The following is a 15,094-nucleotide window of genomic DNA, read 5'->3' on the forward strand; positions in this document are numbered from 1 at the left end:
TATCCTCTTTAGTTGCATAGAGACTATCAAGATTTATTAACCTCTGGAGTTAATAGTGACCATAGCTCTTAATTCCCTTTCAGACAATGGACCCTCATATGTCCATTTTGTTTCTTTGCCTATATCTCTGTGTGCTACATTTTTATTTTAAGTAGATTTACAACACAGATATTCACGTCTGCACCTAGTATAAGGTTGTTTTCTCCAGAGAGGCTCTACCCAGAGACCAAAGAAAATGGAAGGTTTTGTTTTTGAAGTGTTTAAAGATTATTTAATTTTTACATAGCATGAGCCGTTGCTAATTGGGTTGGGAAGGTGATATTTTGTTTTTTGTTTTTTTCCCTTATGCCCTATCTACTCTCAAAAACTTAATAATCTGGTAAACTAAAACCCCAGAAAACCAGCATACCCCTTTACAGTCCATAGTTATGCTTGTATGAGGCCAAAAATTTGTAGATGTCAATATATCATTGCCTCTATTTTTTTTTTTTTTTTTTTTTTTTTTCCCGTACGCGGGCCTCTCACTGTTGTGGCCTCTCCCGTTGCGGAGCACAGGCTCCGGACGCGCAGGCTCAGCAGCCATGGCTCACGGGCCCAGCCGCTCCGCGGCATATGGGATCCTCCCAGACCGGGGCACGAACCCGTATCCCCTGCATCGGCAGGCGGACTCTCAACCACTGCGCCACCAGGGACATTGCCTCTATTATTAATCATCCTTTATTTACACCTGGATTTATGAGATTCTCCAATTAAAAGACATTTCTAAAATTCTATTAAATTTTTTTGATCTCAAGAACATTGAGAGTTGCAAATTTTTTTCATTCTACCTCCCCAAAATAAACAAGCTGGGTGAATTCCTGTGATGTTAGGCTGCCGAAGAATTTTTAGAGGTTTTATGACATGTTTACTTTTTATGCCCGATCCACTCAAAAATGACAGACTCCAGAGATCACTGAGCAGAAGTCCTCTGTGGGAGTGAGACCCTGATCCTAATCCCTAATCCAGACTCCTCACTGCCATTCAAAACACTTAGGGATTATATAGGAATAAGTTTTAAATGAACATAACAGGCAATCTATAGTGTTTTTAAATCAGTACTATAAAAATTGTCATGTCATGTAAATTGCCTTAAAAGATATTATACATATAAAATACTATGTTAAAATTAAATGTAATATGTCAGCTGTAAAGGTGAAAAAGTAGCTAACTAAAAAGTTCACAAATAATCTTTTTTCAGATTTTGTGTGTTTTCTCCTCAGCCAAAAGCCTCAAGATTCACTTGCAGCAGCCTACCTCTTCATTTATGTTGGATTGCTCTTTAAACATTAGAATATCTTGTGATAAACAATAAGTTAAAGATTTCTCCTGACACAAGTCATTGTTGATTTCACTGTTATAGGGAAAAGGCTCTAGGGCGGCAGATAAGGCTGTTGCCATGGTGATGAAGGAGATACCGAGGGAGGAGTCTGCTGAAGAAAAGCCCCTCCTTACTATGACATCACAGGTGGGCAGACCCTTAGGGTTCCTGTAGGAAGCTGACATATGTTAATATATCAGATATTGTGATTCTTAACTAGAAAAAAACAAAACAAAACATTAACTCGATCCAATTTTTTTAAAAACACAGTTTCAATGAAACAATTATACAATATAAAATGAAAACCAAAATTGCTAAAAAAAAGGAAAATTCCATCATTTAGTTACTTATTCGTGGATATTAATTTTCATTACTAAACTTTAGTTAAAGAAAGAAAAAGAAAATATATGTGCAAGTAAAACATGTCGCTTCTTTATAAAGGAGTCTTGTTAACAACTTTGGGAAAGAAATAACAATTAAGCTAATGGTACATTTGAACAACAACCAAAAAAAAAAATCAAATTCCTATGAATAAATACAACTTATATTGCATACATATGTCAGTTTACCAGTAGAATATCTAAAATTTCGTAAGTGTTAAATATATTTATGTTGTGACTATGCATACTACGTATGTCTATACATATTTATGTGGATAACTAATTTACAGGAATGAGCCAGAAGTCCCTGAGTCTCCATGCAGAAAATGGCATTTGTGACCCCTCTTCTACTAGTGACCTTGACAACAAAACTATCGTCCCTATTAAAAGCACATGAGGGGCATTTTCAGTATTTATTATAATAAGTATAGAAAAAGATTTGCATTTGTATGCAAACACACACTGAGAATGAATCCTGTATGTCCTCAGGGACTTTTGAAACACCCTGTAAAATCCACATACATATGTATGTATAATATACTCATCACCACTCTGTGGAACTATCAGTTTTAAATTCTTAAATGCAAAATTACTTACTTGCATTTATCTTATAATTTAGATTAGATTGTTATCTTAAACATTTCTTTTTTTTCTCCATAATGCACTAGTAAATACAGTGATTCAGTTCCAATTATATGAACATGTCTAGATTTAGAAAAATGTCCATTTAAATTCCTCATGAAAGGCATTTATATCAAAAGCTAAATTATGGCAACTTATTTTTAGTATATCATCAGATCACATCCCCAGCTGCTGCCAACATGTGTGGTTTCATTTCATTCTAAACACTATGCTGTAAGTAATGAAAATTATAATAACATATAACATCAAAATTGAATAATAAAAAAGTTATAAAGATTCCCAGGACTTTGGGATAATCTTATGTTGTGAGGTTTTTGTTTTTGTTTTTGTTTTAATCCAAAAGAGGAGATGCTTCTTCCCAATGACACATAGTAATAGTTGGAAAGAAATTTGCTTAATGTTTACCAAGGCCTCCATTCTTTACTTAGTTTACATAGTAAAACATATACAGTTTTACATTGATCTCTTGCCTTTGTAGAATCCATATCCAAAATATACAGTCCACAGTTCCTCAGGCGAATGTTATGGGAGGTGAGAACCACTTGGAGTTCTCAGCTAATGGTAGAGCCATATTCATCAGTAGGTAAAACCTATCCAAATTTGCAATTGGCATAGTTGTGCTGCAGCATATCATTTCAGGACATCACGATTTAGGACAGGCTCTAGTGCCCAAAATTCTTTTTCTTCAAAACCATGCATTGCTATGCACTTTCCAGTAATCCTTTTCAAATGTCCAAAATTACCACTATAACCTAAACTTTAATATAAATTTAATGTAAAATAAGAATTTTGATTTTTTTAATTAGAAAAGAAACTGTAATTATTACCATTTTCTCATATTCAGAACATTTGTGTGTACCAATTTCCTTCTTTAATCCCTGTCTAATGTTGCATTAACTGTTTTTGAGGTAATAGTTACAATTTTACTGCATGAAGATGATATAATGCTTTCTTTGATGCATCATATACTTGTTGCATAGTGACTAGTTTATGAATCAGCAAATGGAGAGTTCTGATTCATAAAATGCAGTGCACCTATTGTGTTGATAATCTTATGGAATTAATCCTGTGACAGCTGTGATACAATTATTTCTCAGTCAAATGTGGTTTTATTAGTTGATATACTTTTTCCACTATACACAAGTGGCTTCTTCCCTGCTATGCACCAGTGGCATGCACAAGCCAAAAAGCAGCAGAATGATCTGAAAAAGTGAGTACTTCTCATGGCAACCACAGCATCCAATCTGTGTACCATACCACATTCTTACTCGTTATCTTGTGTGAATGTATTAGTGTCTTGAAACATGTCTGTCCCATGTCTCCTGTAAAGCCCCTATGACATAGTGCTACATACTGCAGGACACATTGACTCATCTTCATCACTGGTGTGTCGATGCCAGCTGCTCATTCACAGATTCCAGAAATGTCTGAAACTAATTGCCGCTCTCTCAGTAATGTCTTTAGGACAATCATAATTGATAAAATACAGAATAAGTCCTTGAAACACTGAGTCCCTAATTTGTTTAGTAACTGTTCATTCCACAGATTGGTAAGTGTAGAATAGTTTATATTGAAGCATTTTTGTATTATGTGATTATTAGGATCACTTTTAGATAGATTTAGCCAAGCATACTCCAGTCAAGTCATTTATAGTACATTGAACAAATTGAACAAAACAGAAGAGTTGGCCAGGTGACCTGAACTCAGAAATTGTCGGACCCCTGAGAATTGCTCTTTTTATTTCATTTAATTATTAATTCTTTGCTAAACAATGTGTCAAGCTCTTCATAGTAGTTCAAGTTCATGCTATCCTAGACTAACACTTTAAGTCAAACAGTATGGAAACAAATGTGCATTGATGAGAGTTTTGAAGGGAAAAAAATACGTGAAACATGAAGTCTTGGAGGAAATAGAGTTTCTCTAGACCTGTGCTGTTCAATACAGTAGCTGCTAGCCACACGTGGCTATTGAGTGCTTTGTGGATACCCCGAATTGAGATATGCTGTAAGTATAAAATACATACCAAGTTTTGAAGATTTAGTCCAAAGAAAAATAATGTAAACTATCACATTAATAATTTTATATTGATTACATGTTGAAATAATATTTTGGATATATTGGGCTAAACAAAATGTGTTATTAAAATTATTTTCACCTGTTTCTTTTCACTATTTTTAAAGTGGCTACTAGAAAATTTAAGATTACCAGGCTCTCGTTATATTTCCATTGAACAGTACTACTCTAGACTGTAATGGTATAAATAAATACAGTTTGAGGCTAGAAGGGCAAACTGTGCCAGAAAATTGAACATATCACAGAAAAAAATTTTATTCTTCTTTATGAGAATGAAATGGCTTTAGGGAATATTTTTCTCTCATAAGGAACCTTCAGAAATTTTCATTTTAACCACCTCCCCTGGTACTTTTGTAAGTAAGGAATAGCCCATTCATTTTTTGCTGTAGAGCACAGTGTCTTAAAACTTATGTGTTCCAGACCTCTTCTTGTCAGGGGAATTTTTTTAAACTCAGGCTTTGTTTTTCTATCTGTCCCCATCCCTTATAGTTTGATACTGATTTAATATTGTGTCTGATAAAGATAAAAAAGTAATGTCCTTGATTGGAAAAACATTCACAAGGCTGCTAAATACAGTCTTGTTTGGGTTTTCAGTTACTAACTTTAAACAATTGCTTTAATTATATTCTCCTTCCTGCCTTGATGTTAGTACTATCCAAGCTGTAAACAATAATATTTGTTCATTTCCCCATGAATAGATTCACATTTTTATGTCTAACTATCCTGTCAGGAAAATATTTGTTGTCAGTTGGTTGACATTTAGATCAAGTCAAAGAGTTGAAAATTATCACATGGTTATCCTTTACAGGAAGATCCACTGAGACCCATATAAAGAACTGGGGGATGGGGCAGTACCATTAGTACTATTAGCTCATAAGAAATTAATTCAGTCGGGTAGCAGAATTACTATGACAAAGCCTTCAAAGGCTGAATACTAAGGGGTGCATAGTAATGTTTCAGTTTCCTCTTTTCAATGGATTGAGTCATTCAACTTAGTTTTAATATGGTGACTATTTTGATGGGCTTTGCACACGTTTCTAAATTTGGATAGGACTAATAAAGCCATAAACAATAGTTTAATTATAAAATTATGAATGAAAACCTACTTAACAAATGACATATATTGTACTTTTAATCAAGAGAGTGCAAATAATAAAGGAATTTTCAAAATGCATAAAGATATGTCTATTGAAAGCATATTTGTGTTTTTATTTATATAAAAACCATCTTAATTTTTCTATTATTTAGGTGAGATAAAAAGACTGGTATTTTTTTACAAACTTTTAAATCAACATTACAAATATGAGATATTTGTCAACTGTTTTTTAGCTTATTAGCTTCAGTGTTTTAACTTTTAAAATCATTCTTTAAATACTAAAATGTTTAAAAATAAAAACAGAATATTTTACTTTAAAACAATAGATAAAGATCATCAATCTGAAGTGTAAAATTATAGAATAATGAGTTATTATCCTATACAGACCTTGTTTTCTCACCTAAAATGTATTTTGGTTTGGAGTTAATTCTTAGTGATATAAGCTATCACAAACTTTAGCTCTATATTTTTTAATGAAACACCTAAGCAATATATTGTTTAAAGATAAATAAACTTAGGGCTTCCCTGGTGGCGCAGTGGTTGAGTCCGCCTGCCGATGCAGGGGACACGGGTTCGTGCCCCGGTCTGGGAGGATCCCACATGCCGCGGAGTGGCTGGGCCCGTGAGCCACGGCCGCTGAGGCTGTGCATCCGGAGCCTGTGCTCCACAGCGGGAGAGGCCACAGCAGTGAGAGGCCCATGTACCGCAAAAAAAAAAAAAAAGAAAAAAGATAAATAAACTTAGACTTAAGTCATAAAACAAGCTATCTTTAATACACTGGAGCTTAAGTAGCAGGCAGTATTTAAAAACAAAATACTCTCCTTTCATCTTGGTTAAATATTCAGCTTAGATCATATAATAATTTAATTTTTTAACATTTAAATTAAGGAAATTCAAGTTGAACTAAGGCAAATGTATTTTTAGACAAAGTTTTAAAACAGACAATAATTCATTAAAGGTGGATGATATTGTCTGCATTCTGCTCAACACTAAACACAGTATTGATATAAAATAAGAACCAATTTTGTCCTGTTGTGGCTATTAGCCACATCAACTGACCGGTCTGACTAAGTCATAAGTAAATTGAAGGCATTTGACTGAATATTTCATTTACAACCTATGATTACAAGGAAGGTGTAAAGGATCAATAGTCTTGAATTCTGAGTGACAAGAAGCTCCTACATGTGAGTTCTCACCTGTCTTCTTACTTCTGCTACTTCCTTTTGTTTCCATGTCCATTGACTGTGTAAGGGCTTTCTCTCAGAATCTCCAAATTTGAATCTCTGATTTAAAATCTCTGAGTGAGGTAGTGGTGTTATTTCTTGAAGTACCACTGGCTTCCCACTTGCATTGGTCCATGTCCTGCTTCCAAAGATGGAATGAGGCAGGTCCATGCCTTTATTTCAATTTTTCTCATTAGGCATTCATTCTTGGCATTTTTGACTTCTTGGTAAGAAGCCTTGCATTTGGAAATGTTCCTTTAGATACCTCTAGGTTTCCAAGCATTTCAATGATGTGACAGTGGGAGAAAGTGGACTTAGATTTGTGGTTTAAAATTTGCCAGGAATTTAGTAAACATTTCTGAGGACCACTGGCCTCTCTATGCGTTGATCAAACCCCTTATGAAATTGAGGATGCCCATGCAATCATTCTTTTATACAATTCACCATTCAGTTGGACTGTGTAAAATCAGTCAACATTTATTAAACTGCCACTATGAGATACAAAAATTAATTGGATTAGGTCTCTACCTTCAAAGAGATCATAGTCTAGTGGGAGGAAACAAGTGAAACTAAGGTTATAAAATTGGGTAAAGCATGGGAACACGGAGATGTTGTAAGAAGGCACTTGCTGCCTAGAGCTGAAGAAGATTCCCAGACAATGTATCAATAGAACAGGGTCCTGAAAGAGGAATAAGAATCTGTCACCATTAGAAAGGCCTTTGAACTAATCTAAATATTGAAAAGAGGACAAAGAAGAATAATAAAGGAAAATTTTAAATGTAAAGTTGAAATAAAAGCCTTAGCAACAAATGAAGTGAGTCATTTTAACTCAGTTAAGATCATCTGATTGGACCACAATTGCAATCACTCCCACTCAGTTATTCAAAAAAAAAAAATTGGAAACTTTTTGACTCACCTTTTATTATTTTTATAACATCAATGTACTCTGTGCCAAAAGGATGAAATGAGGTAAGTTCATAAAGTATTTCAAACTGAAGGAAGTAATTCTAAGAGGAAGTCAATAAGCTCTATCCTACCAATGAATAAAGACAATAAATGGCATACAATTTGGGAGTAAAGCTTAGGGGAACTATTTGGGGGATTCAGTTCAGTTTGCAATATTACTTTATGACCTAAAAGGTTTGCTTATTCTCAAGTCACCATAGGAAAACCATAAATTTGTTTGAAAATCAGGAGGGAGGCATGTGAAAAGCCATTCTTATCTATATAAGTAAAAATAAAATGGGACTTAATAGGGCTAAAATAATGATTCTTAAATTCATCTGACTGAAGATACAGTTCAAAATTGGACTGTTTGAGATAGATATTTTTATATCTTCAGTTTCTGCAAAGTCACTGTCCCATTTGGTAGCCATTTATTGAGCCCCTCTTATATGAAGACATTCTATTCAAAGTTGTGAAGGATATAAATATGAGTAAGGAGTAAGACATAGCCTCTTACCTCAGAGTTAATAACAAAAGATTTTTTTTCATGATATTTCCTATTTCATCTTCCATATCTCAATCAAAACCCAAAAACCTTCAGTTCCCAAATTACCTTTCCATGCTATCTGAAATCTGGCCTTTCATCCTCTTCACCCTTGAGCCCTGCCACTATCCCCACTCCAATCTCAGCATTTGCCGACAGCTAAACGGTGCTCTAGCTTGAAAAGCACAGACTCAGAAAATAATGTGAAGATTCCTCTTTGATTTGTATCTATGGAAGAAAGTCACAGGAACAGCTCAGTTATGGTAACGGGACAGACATGTTATGGGAACAACTCTAGTCCAGGGGTGAAGGGTGGTCACAAATAAGACAGTAGGTGTAGAAAAGACCTTATGAGGAGAAGCCACACCTTGGGCTCTCTAGTGTCTCTCTGAATAACCTTCTCTTTGGTATTCTTTTCTTCCTATGCTGAGAAAATCTGAGTGCTAGAAGTGCTTTCTCTAGAAAATAAGTCTTTAGTTTGAATGAGGAGAGAGACTCAAAAAAAAAAATCCTATTACAGACTTGCCTAAGAGGATAGGCCTTTCAATTAATTGTGCCTTTCCTTTGTTTTTCCGTTTAGATATTTATGTGGAAAGGTCTTACTTTCTAGAATTCTTTTATCAAATTTAGACTGTAATTTTTCAGTGTTTGCAATTAAAAGTATCTGCAGAAATCTAATACCCTGGTCTTCTAAAACCATAGGTAATCTAAGTCTATTCTACACACCTACTCACAGAGCTATGATTTGGAAATAAATTATTAGTCCTTTTATTTACAAAGGAATTTAATTGTATCCAAAGTAAAGAAAAAGTATAAGGGGGCTTTTGTGGAATATAAATCATATGTACCTTTTACATAATAATGGATATTTCTCAAGGCCAGGACTAAGAGAATAAATTTTCTTAGTTATCTATCAGTAACATGAGACTTCTTCAGAGAAATAATGGCTAACAAAGAGAGTTATGACATCACACATATGTCATACGTATTTTAAAGTTGAAGTTGTATTGGTTGTATTGAGTTTTTGCACCTTTTTTACTTTAGCCTAAGTCAATAAGACCTGGTAGTCAGAATGCACAACATAATAAATGTAAGCCTGTTACAATAAATTCTATGAGTATAGTGTGGTGCCATATTTGATGGTGACCTTCATCTTCCATGATGTTTATAGCACAGTAGAATCCAGCTGTCCCTTGACAGCCATGAGAATGACACAGCCTGGAGGTAGACATTGTTGCTACATCAAGACCACATGACCATGCTGATATCATACTAGATGGGTTCAATATGCTAAGCACATATGGCTAAAAGGTCAAGTTCTCCCAAGAAATACACATTAATGTATGAGTCTTAAAGAAATTGCATAAACACAGTTTTTACATGAACTACCTATACATGAAAAACAGATCCCAGAAAACTAATCACATTTTCAGAAGAGCTGGCATAAACCATGGCATTTACAAAAATTCTAATATGTTTTATCCCCAAAACATGAAAAGCTCATAGTCCCTCAACATTAAAAAATATTTCAATATAAATAGGATGGGTGATATGCAAGAATGTTCAAATTCAGAAAACAAAATGCAAAGAAACTCAAGAGTTTTGTTCATGGATTAAAGGAGCATCCCCCAAAAAAAGGTTACAACCAAAACAGACCTCAGATAATTTAGAGAAATCTGTGTCTTTATACATAGTAACACTAAAACTTATAATTGAAAATTTTTCTATCTCTATAACTTGAATATTAAAAGAAAATGAGCATTCTTAATGCTTAGAACCCTCGATAACATGTACAAATTAATATGAGTGAAATTAAATTGCCAACTCTATCTCAAAATCTTAGACTTTAGTGAAGATCTGAGATTTATCCATGTTAAGATAATAGTATGAATGTGTAAAAGTACCAAAGGTGCCTCTTGGTTTTCAGTCCCCGAATAATCACTAATGCTTCCATATTCCTCCTTCACCAATAATAGAATTGCATTTTTTCTTCCCATATTTACCATTATTTAGGTCTCTTGTCATGGTCCATAAGCTCTAAGCTATAATACCACTAACATTGCCAGAGAAATAATGAAGTGAAAGTGAGTCATAGAAAATATTTTGATTTGGTAATACTTCAAAACACTTCATTTGTTATTTTATGTATCTCTTAAAATACAGCCTTGCAAATAAGTATTTTAAAATCTAGAGATTTTTTGGCACATCTTTTTCCTATAGCAAGTAGAAAACTAGATGACTATGCCCATTTTAAGAAAGGCCAATATAAAAACTCCCAAAAAACTAAGACAGTTCTTTTAGGGACTAACCACTTGTGTTATCTTAAGTGTAATTTTCCCCTTACTCTTAGAAACAGAACTTAAGGATGTTTGGATTCAAAGAAGTGCAGAATAACTGAAAGTAAATAGTTGGCTGCCACTGATAATGAGAACTAATAAAAATCAAACTGAAAGATTTCTGAAATTAGAGAACAAACCAATGGGGAAATATAATTGAATTGACAGAGATCTCTTTTACATACAGATTTTCACAAACGTATATAATAGATACCTGTACAGTTAACAATATTTCCTACTCTCTCAAAATACTTGTTATGCACTACAAAAGCATCCCAAGGAAATGTAAGGAAGGGCATGTGCCTTTAGGTGACTTGAGCTTTTTAAGAGAGAGAGAAAAAGAGCATCTATCCACGCACACGGATCTCTGTGTGTATGCCTGCTCTTACCACATAGCAATGACTGACCAGTCCTAAACAGAATGTGTCACCTCAAGGTCTGAAGCCATGGTTCCAGGTCTCAGTGAGACCTTTTTGTCCAGATGAAGAGTGAGATTAACCCTTAGGAACTGTGATTCAATAGGTGTCATATTCTACATACTGAAATTAGAGAATAATTCCAAAACTGTTCTAGGAGGAGAAAAAAAGCTTGAGGTTTAAAAACTGAAGTTGGCTGCATCAAAAATATGACAGTGCTGAAAGGCTCATTCCCCATCCCCTGATTTTTTTTTCTTTCTTGCCTCTATCCCATTACTTATTGATTGATTTATTTTTTGGTAGGCTTGCTATTCTCATTTTGTTGCAAGGCTGCATTTTAATTCATCTGATTCTGCAGTTGGACAAAGTCCTTTGACACCTGTGTTCATTTATTCCCAGCTGGTGAATGAACAGCAAGAAAGCAGACCCCTCCTGAGTCCCTCCATCGATGACTTTCTCTGTGAAACCAAATCGGAGGCAATAGCAAGGCCAGTAACGTCCAACACAGCCGGTAATTCTTTCACTTTTAACTTATCCTCAAGTGGAGTTAATTTTCATGATAGAAAAATGCACATTTTCTTTCCACAATGCATTTTAAGTGGAGAATAATGTTTGCAAACAAATGAAATTTTAGAATATATACTGTTCAATATAAACCAATAAATTGCTTTTCTTTATAATATAAGAAACTCCAATGGATATTATCCAACCAATTTTGATAAACATTAGAGTACCACTATTAGCAATGAATCATTTTTCAATGCCAATTTTCATATTTACATCTTTGCATCTCAAGTCACATCATATAGGAATTCTTTAAAACAAAAGCATCTCTTTCAGAGTAAGGTTTTTCAAGTTCTGGCTGGAAATATTTTGTATGACAAAAGTCCAGTAAAATAAAAATATAGGCAACCCCTTCAAGTGGATTGAAATCACAATTAAAATGTCCTAGAGACTTGGGATATTATTGAGACAATTTTATTTTTTTGTCATATAAATGGATTAGTTGCTCCTTCTTACAACAATTTATTTGAACATTGTTCTGGAATTAAATACAATCAAACAGTAAGCTATCTGTATAGGGAATAAGTTGCCATCCAATGAGTGAATGCAGGATGCCAGTTTATCAATCACACCTTCTCCAGCATCCTCTGCACCTAAATTCTCACTAATTCGAAAACTAAGTCACTTAGGTACAGCCCACCCTGAGGCCACAACGGAAGATTTGACTCAAAAGCTACTTGTCGCCTTCTGGATCAGCGGCAGCCTTTCTGCATTGGTTTCATTCATTCAGTCAACATTCACACTCAAAGGCATGTTGTTCAAATAAGAAAAAAGAATGATGTCCAGAATCAAACAACAAAGGTTATATTGGATTGCAGGAGAGAATTTAATGGGGGCAGGAGAGGTTAATTATATACTGTCTTGTTAAAGTTCATTTCATTTCCCCATCATGTCCTCAGCCTGCTGCTTCCTGGCATAGTTTTATTATACTTTTAAGTAAATGAAGAAAATCACAGGTGAAGGAAATTGTGATTTTTAAGAAATGCTAAAAATTACAACAATAAGAGTAACTAACACAAGATAGAGGCACTTTATGTGGGAGTGTAGTCTACAGTCTCTGGAGTTAAACTTTGTGAATTCCAACCCCAGCTCTGCCACTTAGCAACTCTGTGTCCTTGAGCAAGTTGCATAAGTAAGTCTATTTCCTCATCTGTCTAATAGTAGTAAGATCTATATCTCATAGGTTATTTGGGAAGATTAAATGAAGCAATCTATGTAAGTGCTAACACCATGTAAGCTCTAACAGATGTTACCATTACTGTAAGATACCAGGTGAAAACAGTACACCCAACACTTCCCTTTTCAAATGCGTTAACTTTCTTTATATCACACCAAAGCAATCATTTTCTAAATTCAACTACTGCTTTGAGTAATCAAGCAAATAAAATTGTACTTGGTACATTTTAGGCAGGAAATGAAACAAGTTCAGATCCTGTCAGATCAGTTTCATCCTCCTTACCTATGAAACTGGAGCTCACCCCTCCAAAACTGAGCTACCCCCAGAAAAATACAGAGGAGCCTTGTGTCTCTAATTGCAGGAAAATCCATGAGAATGGGGTACACTGAGAAATTCCCGCTGTTCTAAGAAAAAGCTGCAAAGCCTAATTCTCAGATCTTGATTCCAGTACCCTCTACAACTCTCAGGGAGGATGGAACTAAGTCACATAGGAAGGACTCACCAGAGAGAGCAACATAATATCCAACTCAAAAGCTGCTTTTCACTTTGATTTTTCTAGCAAATAACAGAGAGACCTATGAAATACTGGAGGAAAAAAATCAAAAAAATATCTCATTTCTTGCAATCCCAGTACCTACAGTATTGCCTTCTGTATTAGTTTCCTAGGCCTGCCATGACAAAATGCCACAAAATGAGTGGATTAGACAACAGAGATTTATTGCCTCACAATTCTAGAAGCTAGAAGTCCAAAATCAAGGTGTCAGCAGGACCATGCTTCCTCTGAAGATGCTTGGGAAGGATCTGTTCCAGGCCTCTCTCCTGGTTTCTGGTAGCTCCTTGGCTTGTGGAAGCATAACTCTAATCTTCACATGACATGTGTGCATGTCTCCCAGTATGCATGTCGGTCTCTGTGTCCAAATTTCCTCTCTTTATTACCACCCTACTCCAATCTGACTCATCTTAACTAATTACATCTCCATTGACCCTATTTCTAAATAAAGTTACATTCTGAGGTACTGGGGGTTAAAACTTCAACATATGAGTTTTGGGGGGACACAGTTCAATCCATAACACCCTCCAAAGTAAGAGGACAGGAAAAATGATATGTTGAGACTATGGGTTTTTCATTTCTTGGCCTCAGCATTCAGTGCATCTGAGTCACACAGATTTTTATCCTTAAGGAAGACTCTTATTTGATAGTATGTTCTTTTTTAATCTTAAAAATATATGTCAGGGAGGGCTTCCCTGGTGGTGCAGTGGTAAAGAATCCACCTGCCAATGCAGGGGACATGGGTTCAAGCCCTGGTCCAGGAAGATCCCACATGCCGTGGAGCAACTAAGCCCGTGTGCCACAACTGCTGAGCTTGTGCTCTAGAGCCCATGAGCCACAATTATTGAACCCACGTGCCTAGAGCCCGTGCTCCACAACAAGAGAAGCCATTGCAATGAGAAGCCTGCGCACTGCAACGAAGAGTAGCCCCCACTCGCCACAACTAGAGAAAGCCCATGCACAGCAACGAAGACCCAACGCAGCCAAAAATAAATAAATATATATATATATATATATATATATATATATATATATATATATATATATATATGTATGTATGTATGTCAGGGAGACCCTCAAGATGGCAGAGGAGTAAGACGTGGAGATCACCTTCCTCCCCGCAAGTACATCAAAAATACATCTACATATGGAACAACTCCTAGAGAACACCTACTGAACACTGGCAGAAGACCTCAGACCTCCCAAAAGGCAAGAAACTCCCTGCATACCTGGGTAGGGCAAAAGAAAAAAGAAACAACAGAGACAAAAGAATAGGGACAGGACATGCACCTCTGGGAGGGAGCTGTGAAGGAGGAAATGTTTCCACACATTAGGAAGCCCCTTCACTGGCAGAGATGGGGGGTGGGAAGGGGGGAAGCTTTGGAGCCATAGAGGAGAGCACAGCAACAGGGGTGTGGAGGGCAAAGCAGAGAGATTCCCGCACAGAGGATCGGTGCCAACCAGCACTCAGCAGCCTGAGAGGCTTGTCTGCTCACCTGCCAGGGCAGACGGGGGCTGGGAGCTGAGGCTTGGGCTTTGGAGGTCAGATCCCAGGGAGAGGACTGGGGTTGGCTGCGTGAACACAGCCTGAAGGGGGTTAGTGTGCCACAGCTAGCCGGGAGGGAGTCTGCAGAAAAAGTCTGGAATTGCCTAAGAGGCAAGAGACCGTTGTTTCGGGGTGTGCGAGGAGAGGGGATTCAGAGCACTGCCTAAACAAGCTCCAGAGACGGGCGTGAGCCGCAGCTATCAGCGCAGACACCAGAGACGGGCATGAAATGCTAAGGCTGCTGC

General features: G+C 36.1%; 1 protein-coding gene across 7 annotated transcripts in view; it reads left to right on the forward strand.

Moving 5' to 3' along the window:
• The window catches only part of PEX5L (peroxisomal biogenesis factor 5 like), a gene marked incomplete at its 5' end in the record, with an annotated part of 189,064 nt that overhangs the window by 78,545 nt on the left and 95,425 nt on the right, over positions 1-15,094 (forward strand). For 5 of the 7 annotated variants that reach the window (XM_082625593.1, XM_082625592.1, XM_082625595.1 and 2 more), the window contains 2 exons: positions 1,400-1,504; positions 11,412-11,523. In XM_082625593.1, coding sequence (XP_082481719.1) covers positions 1,400-1,504; positions 11,412-11,523 — 217 coding nt within the window. The remainder of the gene's footprint in view (positions 1-1,399; positions 1,505-11,411; positions 11,524-15,094) is intronic. The other 2 variants (XM_082625594.1, XM_082625591.1) reach the window with 1 other exon arrangement.

This window comes from Mesoplodon mirus, assembly GCF_964341445.2.
Source record: "Mesoplodon mirus genome assembly, chromosome: 6".
NCBI lineage: Eukaryota > Metazoa > Chordata > Mammalia > Artiodactyla > Ziphiidae > Mesoplodon > Mesoplodon mirus.